This window comes from Eutrigla gurnardus, assembly GCF_963514095.1.
Source record: "Eutrigla gurnardus genome assembly, chromosome: 5".
Taxonomy (NCBI): domain Eukaryota; kingdom Metazoa; phylum Chordata; class Actinopteri; order Perciformes; family Triglidae; genus Eutrigla; species Eutrigla gurnardus.
In genome coordinates, this window is record NC_139919.1 from 10,463,993 (window position 1) to 10,478,329 (window position 14,337).

Here is a 14,337-nt window from a genome sequence, read left to right on the forward strand (position 1 = left end):
CACGCTCCCTGCTGCAACGCTGATTGCTCACACATTAGTGTTCCTTTTACCTGAGGAAGCAACGTCTAAAAATAACAACAAATGGCTTTTAAAGTAATGGAAGAGGAGAGATGCTAAGAGTGTGTGTGTGTGTGTGTGTGTGTGTGTGTGTGTGTGTGTGTGTGTGTGTGTGTGTGTGTGTGTGTGTGTGTGTGTGTCTGTGCTACTGCATCCAACCATATCAAATACAACTGTACTGTATGTGATGCTACGCTTCCAGAATACTGCAGTTACAGACACAAGTGTGTTTGTGTGTAAAGGTGCTTGTTCACACTAGCCTGTTCTTGCCCTCCCCTGGTACCTGGTTGCCAAGGCTATATGCCATGCTGGCATCAGTGTGTGTGTCCTCTTGTCCTCATGGCCCCGTGTACCAAGCCATGGAAATTTCCTTTAACCTTTTCTCTCATTTACGCCAGTGCCCTTGAGATCCCAATGCAAGCACACACACACACACACACACACACACACACACACACACACACACACACACACACACACACACGGACCAATATTAACACACACACACACGGACCAATATTAACACACACACACACACACACACACACACTCTCACGCACACACACACACACACACACTGGAGGGTGCAGTAGTGGAGGCTACAGCAGAGATAAACCAACCGTCACTGTGTTGAGACTATAAACAGACCTGCTTAACAGTCACATGGTGATTATTGCTTCTGCTACTGGTACTGCCACTAACACTACCACTACTACTACTAGTGGTACAGTACTACTAGATCTTCTACTATATACTACTGCTTCTAAAACCACAACACTACCATAATTACTACGACTGCCTTTAAAGTAATTACTGTTGACAGTACGAGCAAAAGGACGACATGAACATTTCAACATCATCCTGACAATATTCAAACTATGTATATTTGAAACTAGAGATCGAGAGCATAAACTCATGTTTACAAAGTTTACTGAGGTTATGAATCAAGGGAGAAGTGCGGTCATTTTCTCATTGACTTCAATGCAATCAGACTTCTTTCTGAAAACATGATGGCCAGTAGAGAGAATGCATGTTTAAAGGCACTTCAGCATCGGCTTCACTCATCAGACCTGGAGACTGCCGCCAGGTGCACTACTACTGTTAGCAGAGTTGGGACAGATATAAGAAGGTGTGCAATAAGCATGCTACATTAAAACGCTCAAATGCTGCTGCTGCATTGCTCCTTCAAGCCAAGCAGAGGAGCAGTTTAGAAACTCCGTATTACCCGTGAATGCACCCTGTAATCCCTAACCTTGAGCAGCATGAGTCGTAATCACAGACAATAATCCTGCTGGACCAGTGGATTATTGGGAGGGAAAATACATGCTGGTATATATACATATTGATTGGAAGACCAGCAGTGTGTGTGTGCATATATATGTGTGTCACCTCTTGGGTCCAGGCTATAGTGTTGGTGGCAGGGGATGATGTGTATTTGCAGTTGGGTGCTTGCCCATCCATGGTCCAGACATCTTTACAACTCGATCCGTCTGACAGCTAAGTCGGGGCGAGCCCCAGCCAAAACACTGGCAAAATGTCAAAGAGAGAGAGAGAGACCTACATTGTGGACTGTGACGGAGCCCAAACCGATATCGGAGCAGCATTTACACCTCCAGCCCTCGCCCAACTCCCATTCATCTCCCGTGTTTTATTACAGTGTTGCTAAGTGTCAAAGTCTCAATTTTAACAACAGCAGAAAGTGTCAAAGTCTGTTTATTTTCTAACTGTCGTAGACCTTGAACATGCCCTACTTTTTACAGCGGTAGATAAATCTAACTTTTTACAGCTGCGGACAACATGAAAAAACATTATCGTTCACGCTTTAATACAAAACTACATTTTTCATAATAAGCATCATAAAAGCTGTCCTTTTTGCAGCATCACTGCCTTGACACATACACAATTAGTACAAAGTAAACAGATGTCTCCAAAATACAAATCAACTTGATTTTAATGGCATTGTATTAGGAGATGTGCAATTCCCTTTAAACTAGAAGCGATCGCTGCCACAATACACCGTTCAATCCTCGGACCCCCATCACCCAGTCCCTCCCACTTTGAAGATGCTTCAGATTCCACTTCATGTACTAATGTGGAGGGACGGCTAACATCAGGCTCTGTGCGACGATGCCATGTCACCGTAGTAACAGCATCCCTCTCATCTTATTTGCCTCTCATTTTGGTAGATTTCAGAAAGACACGGCCTTCTGTGCGCTCTTCCTGCTTTAAAAATAAGACATTTCCCTGGTGGCTGCCCCCGTGATGAATCAGGTAACAGAGGAGGGGAGCTTTGAAGAAATAGGGCAGCCAGCTAGCTCGGCGACCACATACTTCCCTACAAAGCCCTGAGCTGTTGGGTGAGATTGGATTCCCTTTCCTTCAACCCCATCCTATCTCCCTCAGGTATTGCACAAAGCTTCTACATGTGTGTGCGCGCACGCTCGTGTGTGTGTGTGTGTGTATGTGTGGAGAATGGCAAACGGCCTCATGCTCATGTTGACACTATCAATATAGCAACAGGGTCCCTGTGGTGAATACAAATGACCAGTAAAGGTTAGCTAAGGACAGATTGCACACACACACATACATGCACACACACACACACACATGTCAACATACGTGCTTGGATAAAAAGGGCTGAGATGTGAGGAGGAAGCCCGTTGGGTGGTGTACGCAGCCAACATGTGACGTATACACCATGCTATGTCGTGCGGCATGCACAGAGATCTTAACACACACAAGGCCACTCAATCCTCTGAAGGAAACTCAAGATAATACAGTCTGAGACAACCTGAGTGACAATATTCACACAGCAATAGTACAAAGACATGCAAAGTGTGCTGACTGCAAGACAAAGACAGCATATTGATTACAGAAAAGGCTGCAGAACCAGATCATCATGTTAGGTTGATCGTGGTGAATGTCAACGATAGCGTGAGTAAGAGTTTTCAGAATAATTTGATGATTGCAGGATAATATCGTAAATCGTGACTATTTTGGCCAGGATAATTGTGACGTGAACTGTCCCTATCGTCCCATGCCTACAGACCTCCGGCTCCTATTGGGCGCCACTTCCTGTCATGCATTGTGTATTCACCCTGTTGCACCCAAGTGCCCCTTGACAACAGTTCAAGACCCAGATGGTTTTTTACACAGAACCATCTGAGAAGCAGTAATGGGACACCGTTTGACAAAGGGCAGGCACTCTAATACTTGGCATGTGATTGGATGAACCATCTGTCAATCAAACTCTTGCCAAAGCCAGTTGGGAGAAGAGAGCAAAAAAAACATATTTTCCGTCAATTAATGTCTTCAGAGTCGTTCTTTGCTCTTCTGTCAATAAAGAAATGCTCTCCAGTTCTAATAGAACTGATGCTGTGATGTCATGAGAATGCAGCTGCCGTACAAGATACTCTAAAAAACAACCAACTTCTGCTAGATAGACCGATGGCAAACGCTCTCAGCGTAAAGCCCACAGCAGCAGCACAGCCATTTATCCAAGTGACATGGGTAAGATGCTGAACCCGCTCGCCGCCAGTGAGCCGCAAAACTAAGCAGTATGTAAATGATGGTTTAACAATAAATAGGGAAAATGATAAATTCTCTGTGGTCTGCTGAATGTCTGAATGTGGCATAAAGAGAACGCCAAAATAGAAGGAAAGCAGGAAGAAAATATGATGAGGTGTCAACAGTGAATCACGGCGCTGACTGTAAAGTATATCATCTGTATTAAACCAGAAGCCTGAGAGAGAAATTTACATCCTCACATCCCACTCTTGTTTGAGTCACAGCGAGAGCGGCGACAACCTGGAACAAGGTGCCGAAGCCGAATAGATTTTCATATAAATTAAGATCACAAAAGGCAGACCATGAATACATAATGGGACTCGTGCTCACTGGTGTCGATTTTGCCGTTGGATCCTTTCTCTTCCTCCCTCACCATATCTGTTCTCTCTGCCTCCCACTGCGAGACACGCGATGAAGCCATTGTGCGTGCCGGACACTTCGCACGGCTGAGTGCCGCTCTGCTGCTCCACCTCGGGGGAAGAAGTGGTGTTTGGAAGATCCTGCAGCGAGCATGCAAACGCGGGACGCAAACTGGATTTGGAGATTCTGAGGCAGGCACAGTCTATAAAGGCCATGTCCCTATCCTGATCTGAGAGCAGTTTCTTTTGCTGACACTGTGACCTCTGACTCCTCCTGTTCCCTGGAGCTGTAGGCCTTTATTTCACTGACTCACTGTGGAGAGTTATGGTCTGATTAGGCACTAAAATGTCAAATTTAATATTAAAAAGTTGGGAAGAGCTACACCATCTCATAAACTTAGGCTTACAGTAGGTAAGCATAATTAAGACTGCATCTTATACAAAATGAAGGAAGCAGAAACAAGGCTCAGCTATTCTGATAAAACCTTGCTTGTGGAAACTGATCTAATAAAGAAGCATTGCGTTGCTCAGTTTGGCCCTAAACCGCCGCGGATCCTTTGCAAGCCTTAGCTAGCCCCGGTCATCCCTGTATTAGGCTGACAGATATTGCGCCGCATCTACCAACGTGGTTTTTTCACGATGAGCTCCTGTTCAGCGTTTTTTCCGTGACCGCCGAAAGTTGAAGCATTTTCAATTTGGAGTAGGGGCAGAACAAATAGCATATGTTTTCTTTTTCATTATTTTTTCAGGTTTCCCTGCGTCTGGACCAAATTAATTTCACCGTGTGGGATAATGGAATTTATCTGAATCTGAGCCAAACGATGTAGATCCTCGCCAAGATGTTTCCTCACCCACATAGACCTGTAGGTCCGTCCTCTCTCCCTACGAATGTACTCTATCTTGGGCCGACATTTTTATTTCCGAATCATAGCGACCAAAGCTCCTCGGCTGGTAAAACGCTGCGCCTCTCAAGTGCTCCCAGTTTTCAGAAGAGCTCCCGGCGTTTCCCGCTGGCAAATATAAACCGTTGGCGGACAGAAACCCTCCCTGTTCTGTAGGAGAGACCAAAGATAAAACTGATTGAAAGAGAAAATGTAAATGTCTAGTTACCATAATGGAAATCAATGGGTGGATTGTAGCGATAATAATTCCCTACAATTGGTTCCAAACACTTAATGAATCTGCTTTATATCTTCAGTCACGTTCTTTCCTGTACGAGCTGCACAATTAATCATTTCAAAATTGCAATTTTCACCACGCAATCTCGATGAAATCGATTCGGCCGTGTTTGCATTCAGCGGGGATATCTGATGCATCAAATCAAGAGCTTTTAATTACTTTAAGTTGCATCAATAACTGACAAGACTTTGATACACCGTGTGACGACCTACACACACGCATAGTTTGGATGGAAGCTAAAACAGGAGTAACTGTTCGTGTGACGTCAGCAGCCAGCATAGATCTCACAGGGACGAGCAGATTACAAGGGCACTTACAATGGTGACAGATCATTGTAATCTTAATTCTGAGTCAGAAAATTATTCCAGTTTAATCCAGACTGGTGCAGCCCAGTGTGTGTGTGTGTGTGTGTGTGTGTTTTAGCTGTCATGCCAAGCAGGCCTGAAGGAGCAGCTGACGAATCACCACGCAATTAATTATTAAGAGCCCCCTAACCTGCCTCTGCTAGCATGTTCGATAGCAACAGCACGCTCAGAAATACACACATACAGATTATGTGTGTGTGTGTGTGTGTGTGTGTGTGTGTGTGTTGGGCTCTGTGTCTAAGCCAGAAGCCTGATGAACCTCAGAGGGATTTGGGAGGAAGCAGCCGTATTCCCAGCATCCTACTCTGACGCACGCACACACACACACACACATCCACTAGGCACCTTGGTGCAGCACCACTGTGACCGCCAGAATATGATATGAAAATTAGAAAACATACTGGTATTAGTTTACATTTTGTTATTGTGTCACATAAAATACATAATGAAAAACTATCAAATTAATCTTAAATTATCAGAAATCATAAGGTCTGCATAAATAAAAGAGAAAGAAATGTATTTAGTATTCTTGTATCCTGTATTTTTTGTATCCGGCTCTATTTTTAACTCGTGAACTAGAAAGCTTTTTCCACTTGGGACGATATTTACGAGTATCCCAAAGATGGAAATTCACCACGATCAACATATTCTGCTGTGTGAGGTTTTTTTTTATCACCACCCACGATCCTGTATCATCCCATCCCATAATCCAGGCCACCACAATGTTGGCTTTAAGAGACACAGACCAGAGGCAGCTGACAATCACAGAGCAAAGACGTTTCCCTTCCACTTATTTGCCTTTCGTCTTGCACAATGGCACAACATGTTTGCTGTAAATCTAACACAGCCGGCCGTTTTCCTGTCTTACTCTCTCAGATCGTGGAACACTTTGTCCCATCTACTTGACCCCTGAACTCTGGCCAGCTCACTGTACGTCGCAGTCATGGTGATCTATAATCTCACTGTGATCCACTCGACATAACAGCAGCAGATACATGCCTGCTGCTTAAAAGTGGAATGCATTATGGTTTACTTCTACACATATTGTACAATATACTAGAAATCCATTCTTGTGTGTGTGTGTGTGTGTGTGTGTGTGTGTGTGTGTGTGTGTGTGTGTGTGTGTGTGTGTGTATGTGTGTGTGTGCAACACAGTGACAGAAGGAACAGGTGAGTCACGGCGTGGCAGATGAACACTGCAGCACTGCACATCACGACTCGGGCAGGATAGACACGGAGGAGTAGATTTACTAAGACTGGTGCAGTTTGTTATTGCGAGTTCGCAAACAGCGCACGCTGTGCTTCCTCATTTTGCGTCGGATTTATCAAACCTGACAGCCACCGGGCAAACAGTGCATACTCCGGCCTCCGTTATTAGCGCGCCTCTAAAAGAACAATGAACGGGCCCGCATGTATCTAACACGGATCTTTAAATGGCAAAAAGAAAGCGCTAAAAAGCACATACAGCGGCGAACCAAGGAAACGGTAGGGTACAACACATAACCGGTTCAGGTCCACCAGAAATAAATGACTAGCAATGTGCAGCAAAACCGCAAAATGAGACGAAATAATGAGCAGATACAATAACTGGTTAGCGCAATGAATGGCATGGCCAGAGCAGAAACCAAATGATGTTGCTACCAGCAAGAAACGAACGACTACGGACCATCCAACATTCACACCTGAGACATGCAGACCTGAGACATGCAGACCTGAGACATCCAGACCTGAGACATCCAGACCTGAGACATGCAGACCTGAGACATGCAGACCTGAGACATCCAGACCTGAGACATGCAGACCTGAGACATCCAGAGCTGAGACATGCAGACCTGAGACATCCAGACCTGAGACATCCAGACCTGAGACATGCAGACCTGAGACATCCAGACCTGAGACATCCAGACCTGAGACATGCAGACCTGAGACATGCAGACCTGAGACATCCAGACCTGAGACGTCCAGACCTGAGACATCCAGACCTGATACATCCAGACCTGAGACATGCAGACCTGAGACATCCAGACCTGAGACATCCAGACCTGAGACATGCAGACCTGAGACATCCAGACCTGAGACATCCAGACCTGAGACATGCAGACCTGAGACATGCAGACCTGAGACATCCAGACCTGAGACGTCCAGACCTGAGACATCCAGACCTGATACATCCAGACCTGAGACATGCAGACCTGAGACATCCAGACCTGATACATCCAGACCTGAGACATGCAGACCTGAGACATCCAGACCTGATACATCCAGACCTGAGACGTCCATGTCCGCGACCACTCGTGTTCTCAGGAAAAGAAAACTACCTGAGGAAACAGTCTCAGATAAACCGTTCACTAAAAAATAATAAGAACACAAAAACGGAATCGTTCCAGTCTGCATTTATTATTTATTTTCTCACTTTTATTTACAATCAATTTCAACATAAGAATGTGGATCAAGTCCAGTAATTGTAGTATTGCATGGCTGCTTAATCTGTAATGATGATTCCTGGTTTGCATGATTGATCAAATCTGATTCATGTGGTGTTTCCTGGTTAAGACCTGCTTTTAAGAGAACTTCCCTCGCAGAATAGAGGTGCGCTCTCACTGGTACTTTTGCACCTCATGTGGGCAAATGCGTTCGTAAATCTGGCCCACAGAGAAAGATAATGATGCTGAATTATGGATAAAAGAGAGAAGACAGATTGTTGTTTTTTTAAATCAGCTGAAGGAAAACGGAGGACAGTCACAACAAAGCCAGAGGCCGTGGAAGAGGACGTAAAGTGTATCTGAAGAGAGTATGAGTCTGTCCCTGGCACCAGTGCAAATCCCAGTCACTGCCAATAACACCTGTATCCATCACTCTCAGGCGGAGCTTCAAAGCCTTGTTATTTATACACCTGTCTGCCCGCTCGGCTGTCTGGATCCTTCACTCCTCTCTGTTCAATTTAAATTGGATTTATTGGCCGCCATCAAGAAAGTGATGCATCTCCCTGCTTACGGATTAGATGCCCTTATAAAAAAGGTGGTTTACATGCCACCTGAATCAGAGACTGATGAGTGATTATTACACTTTTATTCAAAACAATACCGATGAGGGAGACGCTTCATAATCCCATTAATAGGTTTATTCCCACCTTCTTTAACATGGCCACCTGCCCAGCCAGGTTTCTTCAGAGGCCAAATTATGAAATAAACAGACACTAACTAGACAGCCTGCTCTGATTGACTTGTGTGTCATCATTATTACGTCACATCAATTAGCCATGGAGAGCAAAAAACAAGGGATTTATGTTAAAATAATGGACAAATGATTACTTTAACTGCAAAAGATGATAGCTACATTTAATAATTGTTGACCTAAACTTGACAAAATTAAGCTAATTGTGGTCAACGAGGGCCGGTGTGACTTCCTTTGCTAAATTGGGTGGGATCACCTGACAACCAATGGCGAGCGGCGACCTCCTGCCGTGGACGAGCTCGTGCCCACACACGTTCAGACACACAGAGGCTTCGTGGTTACAGGGCAAAGTGCTGACTGGCAGTGTGAGGCTCTATAGGGCTACACGGGAGCACAGTAATGGCTTCACGCTTTATTAAGTTTTCCATTTGGTACATGAAGGCATTGTTTAAGAGACGCAATTAACGTTTGAAACACTTGAGAGCTGATTAGTTTACTTTATAATAACCTGTAACTTTACCACCGAGGAGGCAAACACGAAAGCAATCTGTTGATGTCCGGAGACAACGCGTTCTTGAAAGGATTTTCAACATTTTTTTCCCCCTCCAATTACCGATCTATTCCAACCTCCAATGCATGTATACTATCAGGCTGGGACTGCCCTCGTATCTGTGGGTCTTTTAATCACACCTTTCAAATTAAGTGTTAAGTGTTCATGAAGAGCTGCGGGTCAAAGTTCAGATCAAGTTTGAATAGAAAGCAACTGTTGCCTATTCCACGGGACGCAGCGGCTTCTACCTCACAGAATACGTCAAGCATTCACACTTTCTTTGGATCATCAGCATTTCTGCAGGATAACAGTGAGTTAGCAGTGAGAACCTGCTTCAGTGATTTTGACTTGGACTTCCAGACCTCAACAGATCTCACTGACTGGTCCCCAACATGCGTGCTTGGTTTTACATGTGACTCTCTCCGAGAGGTTGCTGAACTGCAACACTAACAAAGTAGAATAACTGACGAGCCACGGCTAATATTTTACAGGCATGTGCCCTGTGGCTGGTTGCGTCCTGTTACAGCAGGATGCGGTGACTGGCGTTAAGTCGGCCTGATCTTCCCAGAGTCAATCCCGTGGATGGACCCAGACCGGCCCTAGACACCCAGTCAAAGATTAGCATTGAAATAGGTCTGGGAGTCCACCTGCACTCCTAAACCACTTCTCAATAGGCCCTGTCATCTAGCTGGAGATGGAAGCAATTCTTTTAAACACATATATGAGCTTGAGGGCTTTCTGCTGCTCAGAGAAAAGATGAATATATTTTATTAAACTTAAGTGCCTCCGATGAACGGCAGGGATTCCTGCTCTACTGTTTTTGAAAGAGGATTCAAAATTGATGATTCATTTCACTAATAATCCATCAAAGCTTTTTTTTTTAAGCTTTTATTTCAACAAACTGCAATGTCGCACCATGCAAATGCGGTATAATCTTTGTTTCTCACATCCGTGGTCTCAGCCATCCATGTGTGTGTTTATGCACGTAGCAGACATGCGCTCATGAAAACCACACATTTGTTTTTTAGAGAACAGTGTATTTAAATCAGAGAGTGAGACGTCGGCCAACCAATGAGGCGTCGCATGAGCCTGCGGTCGATGAGCTTGAACAAAGGCACGATTATCACTTTGAAAGGGAATATTTACAAAACCGAAGACGTGGTTATTGACTTTTAGCAAACACATCGACCGCCGTCCCCTCCACGAGGCACTTGTAGCTCAACATGTAAGGAGAGGTAAGTGCCTCGACACTTCAGTGAATGTTGACAGGAAGATGACCGTGTTGCCTCACAGATCCATCATGTAATCATGATCATTGCTGGTAAGCAGCCGCATTTCGTTAGCTGACAATCGTTTTCAAGTCAGGAAAGGAAAACTTGGCGCGACAGTCTGAAGATCCTCATTGATTCCATGTGCAGTAAACCCACTTCAATTATTGATGTATCATAAACTGCCTCTGAAATACAGGAAGGTAGAAATGGGACAGAATGTGTGAATGAGAAATTACAGTAAGCATTTTTACTGTATGTAAGAGCGAGGGAGGGAGAGACAGTATGACTGTATGAGAGCGAGAGAGAGAGAGGAGAAAGCAGTCACATGTTAGGAGGAGGAGGAGGGAGGGGCTGCCCGTCACCGTCCTACGTCACGGGTAACGCCTCCCTCCCCCCTCCCTCCCTCCCTCCCTCCACTACAACTCACATGACTGCAGCAGGCCTGTTCTGTAACTCCAGTCACGAGGATAAAGTAGTATTACAATAACCAGCCGGCAGGGGCGAGCTGCATAGCCACACACAGTGAGAGAGAGGGAGAGAGAGAGGGACCAAGAAAGCCACCAGCCAGCCCCATTAACCCTGAGTAAATGTTAACATATTAACTCTGCATTTGTAGAAAAGATAACGTTATCAGACTACACACGAGGAAAGAACTTAAACAGCCATCCAATGTGCAGTCAGGTTGTTTGCCCTGTCGTTCTGCCTCTGTGCCACTCAAGGACTTTGCAGCAATCCAGCATTACAAACCGGAGGTGGATTTTACAGCAAACGTACGAGCGGGCACACACGTCACCGTACACTTTGCTCTTTCTGTTTGCCTGTAGCTTGAGCGCTGTAGAAATCATCTCACTGCTCACTGGCTTGACAGTATCATATATATTCTTTTCCAGCTCTTGCCTGAAGCTATGATCGTTTCCGCTGAGGGAAATATCCAGAACACAAGATTGTTATGGTCACTTCGTTCCATCCAATGGAAATATTCTTGTGCTTTCACGTCACATTTCCCCCCCGGGATTCAACCCCTACAGTCCCCGTCTTTGCAAGCCTTGAGATCAAATCAGCTATGAGTTCAAATGAAGTTGTGTAGGTTTAAACAGTGCTTCGCTGCAAAGCATGAGCTTGTAATGGCTCCAATTGATTGACTGCAGACTCATGCAGGATCTAATATTGGTATATGAGTGAGAATAACGTTGAGACTTTCATTATCTAGTTTTATTGTACTGTAGGATATTAACACAATGTGTTGTTATATTGTTAGTGCCTTTATTAAGGGATGTTTTTGGTGCAGTTCCTTCCTCCTGCTGGCCGATTCCTTCTCATTTAGGTCTTTGAGCTGTCTGAGTGTGTAGCCTATGTGTGTGCTTTATGTGGGAGCACATGTCACTGCTGCACGTTATAAATAGCACACATCTCCCTGGATCCCACCACCACGCACTGAATTAACCTGCTTAAGACGCCAACCAGCTGTGACACCCCCACCTCCCCCCTCCTCCACATACACACACACACACACACACACGCTCAGAAACAATCAAGACGCAACGTCACAATGTGATGCAGTGACACCGGGGTCCCGTATTCCAATGACAGACCGGTTTTAACTACAACCAGGAGGGAGATGGAGATTAGAACCGAACTGCCGTGTGAGAATGTGAATTTCTCACCAAACCCAGTTCAGAAATATGCTAATTTATGTTTTCCTTTCGTGTGGGCAACAAAGCATGGATCATATTATACAGCCAAGGTGCTATTATGTACGAGTACTTTCTCATGACAAATTCGGCATACATTTGAGGTGCAGGGCATCACATCATTTTGATTAAATCTCAACTTCTATAATTGGTGAGCACCCCTCGCTACCGCCCTCCGAGGGGCTCCTGAGTCGGGGATTATTGTGGGATTAGAGCCAGTTAGAAAAGTTCACCTACTCCTTTAATGTGTGCTGCTTGATGTGTTCCCCGCATCTCGATGTACATTTAGCAGCACATTCATTCGTTTATGAGTACTTGACGCTGTGTTTTACATGAGTGTCTATGAGCGAGGCGTCCCAGAAATTGCAGGGATTTCCGAACGCAGTTTGGCGCCTTGGCACCACCTTGAAATCCGGTGCAAAATCTCTGCCCTGTGACCCCCCGAAGCAACACGGGGGTTATTAGACCGTGTGTCATCATCACCCCTTCCGACACGCCGCCGCGTTCGGCCAGCCGCGTTCGGCCAGCCGCGGCGAACAGTCGCGCGAACCAGACACGCGTTTTGTAACCGTTGCCTAACCGATTACGCAAAGCATTATCGACGCGTAGAGCCGCACTGACTTCATCAGCTCACCCGACACCACTGTACCCTCTCAATCCCATTGCTTTGCAGAACATCGTCTGATAAATGTTGACCAATGTGAGGTGATTACAGCGGGGAGTTGCTCAACTTTAAAAGCGCACCGAACAGCCGGTAGACATCCAACCCGGAGATCCCCAGCTAAGCTCCCGGTGCAGCGGCAAGCTGCTTAGAATGGAGCGGATAAATAACATTACACAGCATGTATTGCAGTGTTTCCCCAAACAAACACTTTATTCTCCCCCGGCTTGGACTCTGCGAGAAAAGTAATAAAGCATAACATCACACCCGCAGTTTTTTTTTTTTTTTTTTTTTTTAATCCAAACAGTACTGCAGCCAGTGAACACGTATAATAAAGTCATACTATCATAATGCACTAAGGCTCGGTCCACGCGCTCAGGGGCGCACCACGTGTCCAAGTACCCGGCACTGACACGCAAACTTCCCACAAGAATGCGTCAAAAGTTTCCAAAGCGCCACTCTGCATACCAAATAATCCTCCCGAGCAGCCACACGCCGGCTGCTCGCCGCCTCCAGCACCTACACGGACACATTTATTCGTTTTAATCCGTCAAATGCCCCTCTATGGCCATGGCTGATGACATTTCCTCCAAAAACACGTGAAAGCCAGACGTGAAGACATAGTAGACACGTACACACACACATACACACACTCGCACGCACGCAGACCGAGAGACGGTGCCTGTGAGATGCTGCTGACAAGCCGGGCGAAAGCCTGGCATCAATCGGGTGCAGCGTGCGCCACGGCCGGCGACGTGCAAAGACGCCCCCCGGGCCGGAAAGCCCGAGGTCCGGTGTGTCCAACGATGCCTGTGTCTTACCTGGCTGCCGGAGTTTTCTGTCAGGTAATTGAAGACAAAGGACGAGAGTTCCTCATCTAATAGTGGAGCGCAGTCCGCCATCTTCTAGTGAATGAGGAGCCGTACAGTCAGAGAGCGGAGTATAGGAGGAGGAGGAGGAGCAGTGGGGGAGAGCCGCCTGCAGGGGGCGCATCTGTTTACACACAGAAACAAATCCCAGGCATTAAAGACATGCGGTTCTCCAAAGTGGGGTCTGGGGACCTCCGGGGGGGGGGGCCCACAATAAAACGAGGATTGATTTGAATTCACTGTGATTGAATTAAGTGGGAAATATAGCCGGAAGACCACTTACAAAAGGTGTTTATTGCAAGGAATGCAGTTATTTTAATAAAACTGCAAAGATGATAACATGACACTGCTATATTAATTTAGATAGATAGATAGATGGATGGATGGATGGATGCGTGGACAGACAGACGGACAGGCATATTTCGCTAAATAGTGTGGATATATATAATGATTATCCAGATGGGTGGACAGACGAACGGACGGACAGACAGATCGTATTCAACCTGTTGTTGCTGTATTCATATTTCTGCATATCAATATACTTACAGCAGTAAAGCTCCATAGGTACCACTTCAGACAAACATTTCCAACATA

At 45.6% G+C, this 14,337-nt stretch overlaps 1 protein-coding gene across 2 annotated transcripts in view; it reads right to left on the reverse strand.

The window, feature by feature from the left end:
* ppargc1b (peroxisome proliferator-activated receptor gamma, coactivator 1 beta) overlaps positions 1-13,824 on the reverse strand; it is a 91,275-nt gene extending 77,451 nt beyond the window's left edge. For both annotated transcript variants that reach the window (XM_084010373.1, XM_084010372.1), the window contains exon 1: positions 13,696-13,824. In XM_084010373.1, coding sequence (XP_083866499.1) covers positions 13,696-13,776 — 81 coding nt within the window. In that variant the 5' untranslated portion in view covers positions 13,777-13,824. The remainder of the gene's footprint in view (positions 1-13,695) is intronic.
* Positions 13,825-14,337: the final 513 nt, after the last annotated feature.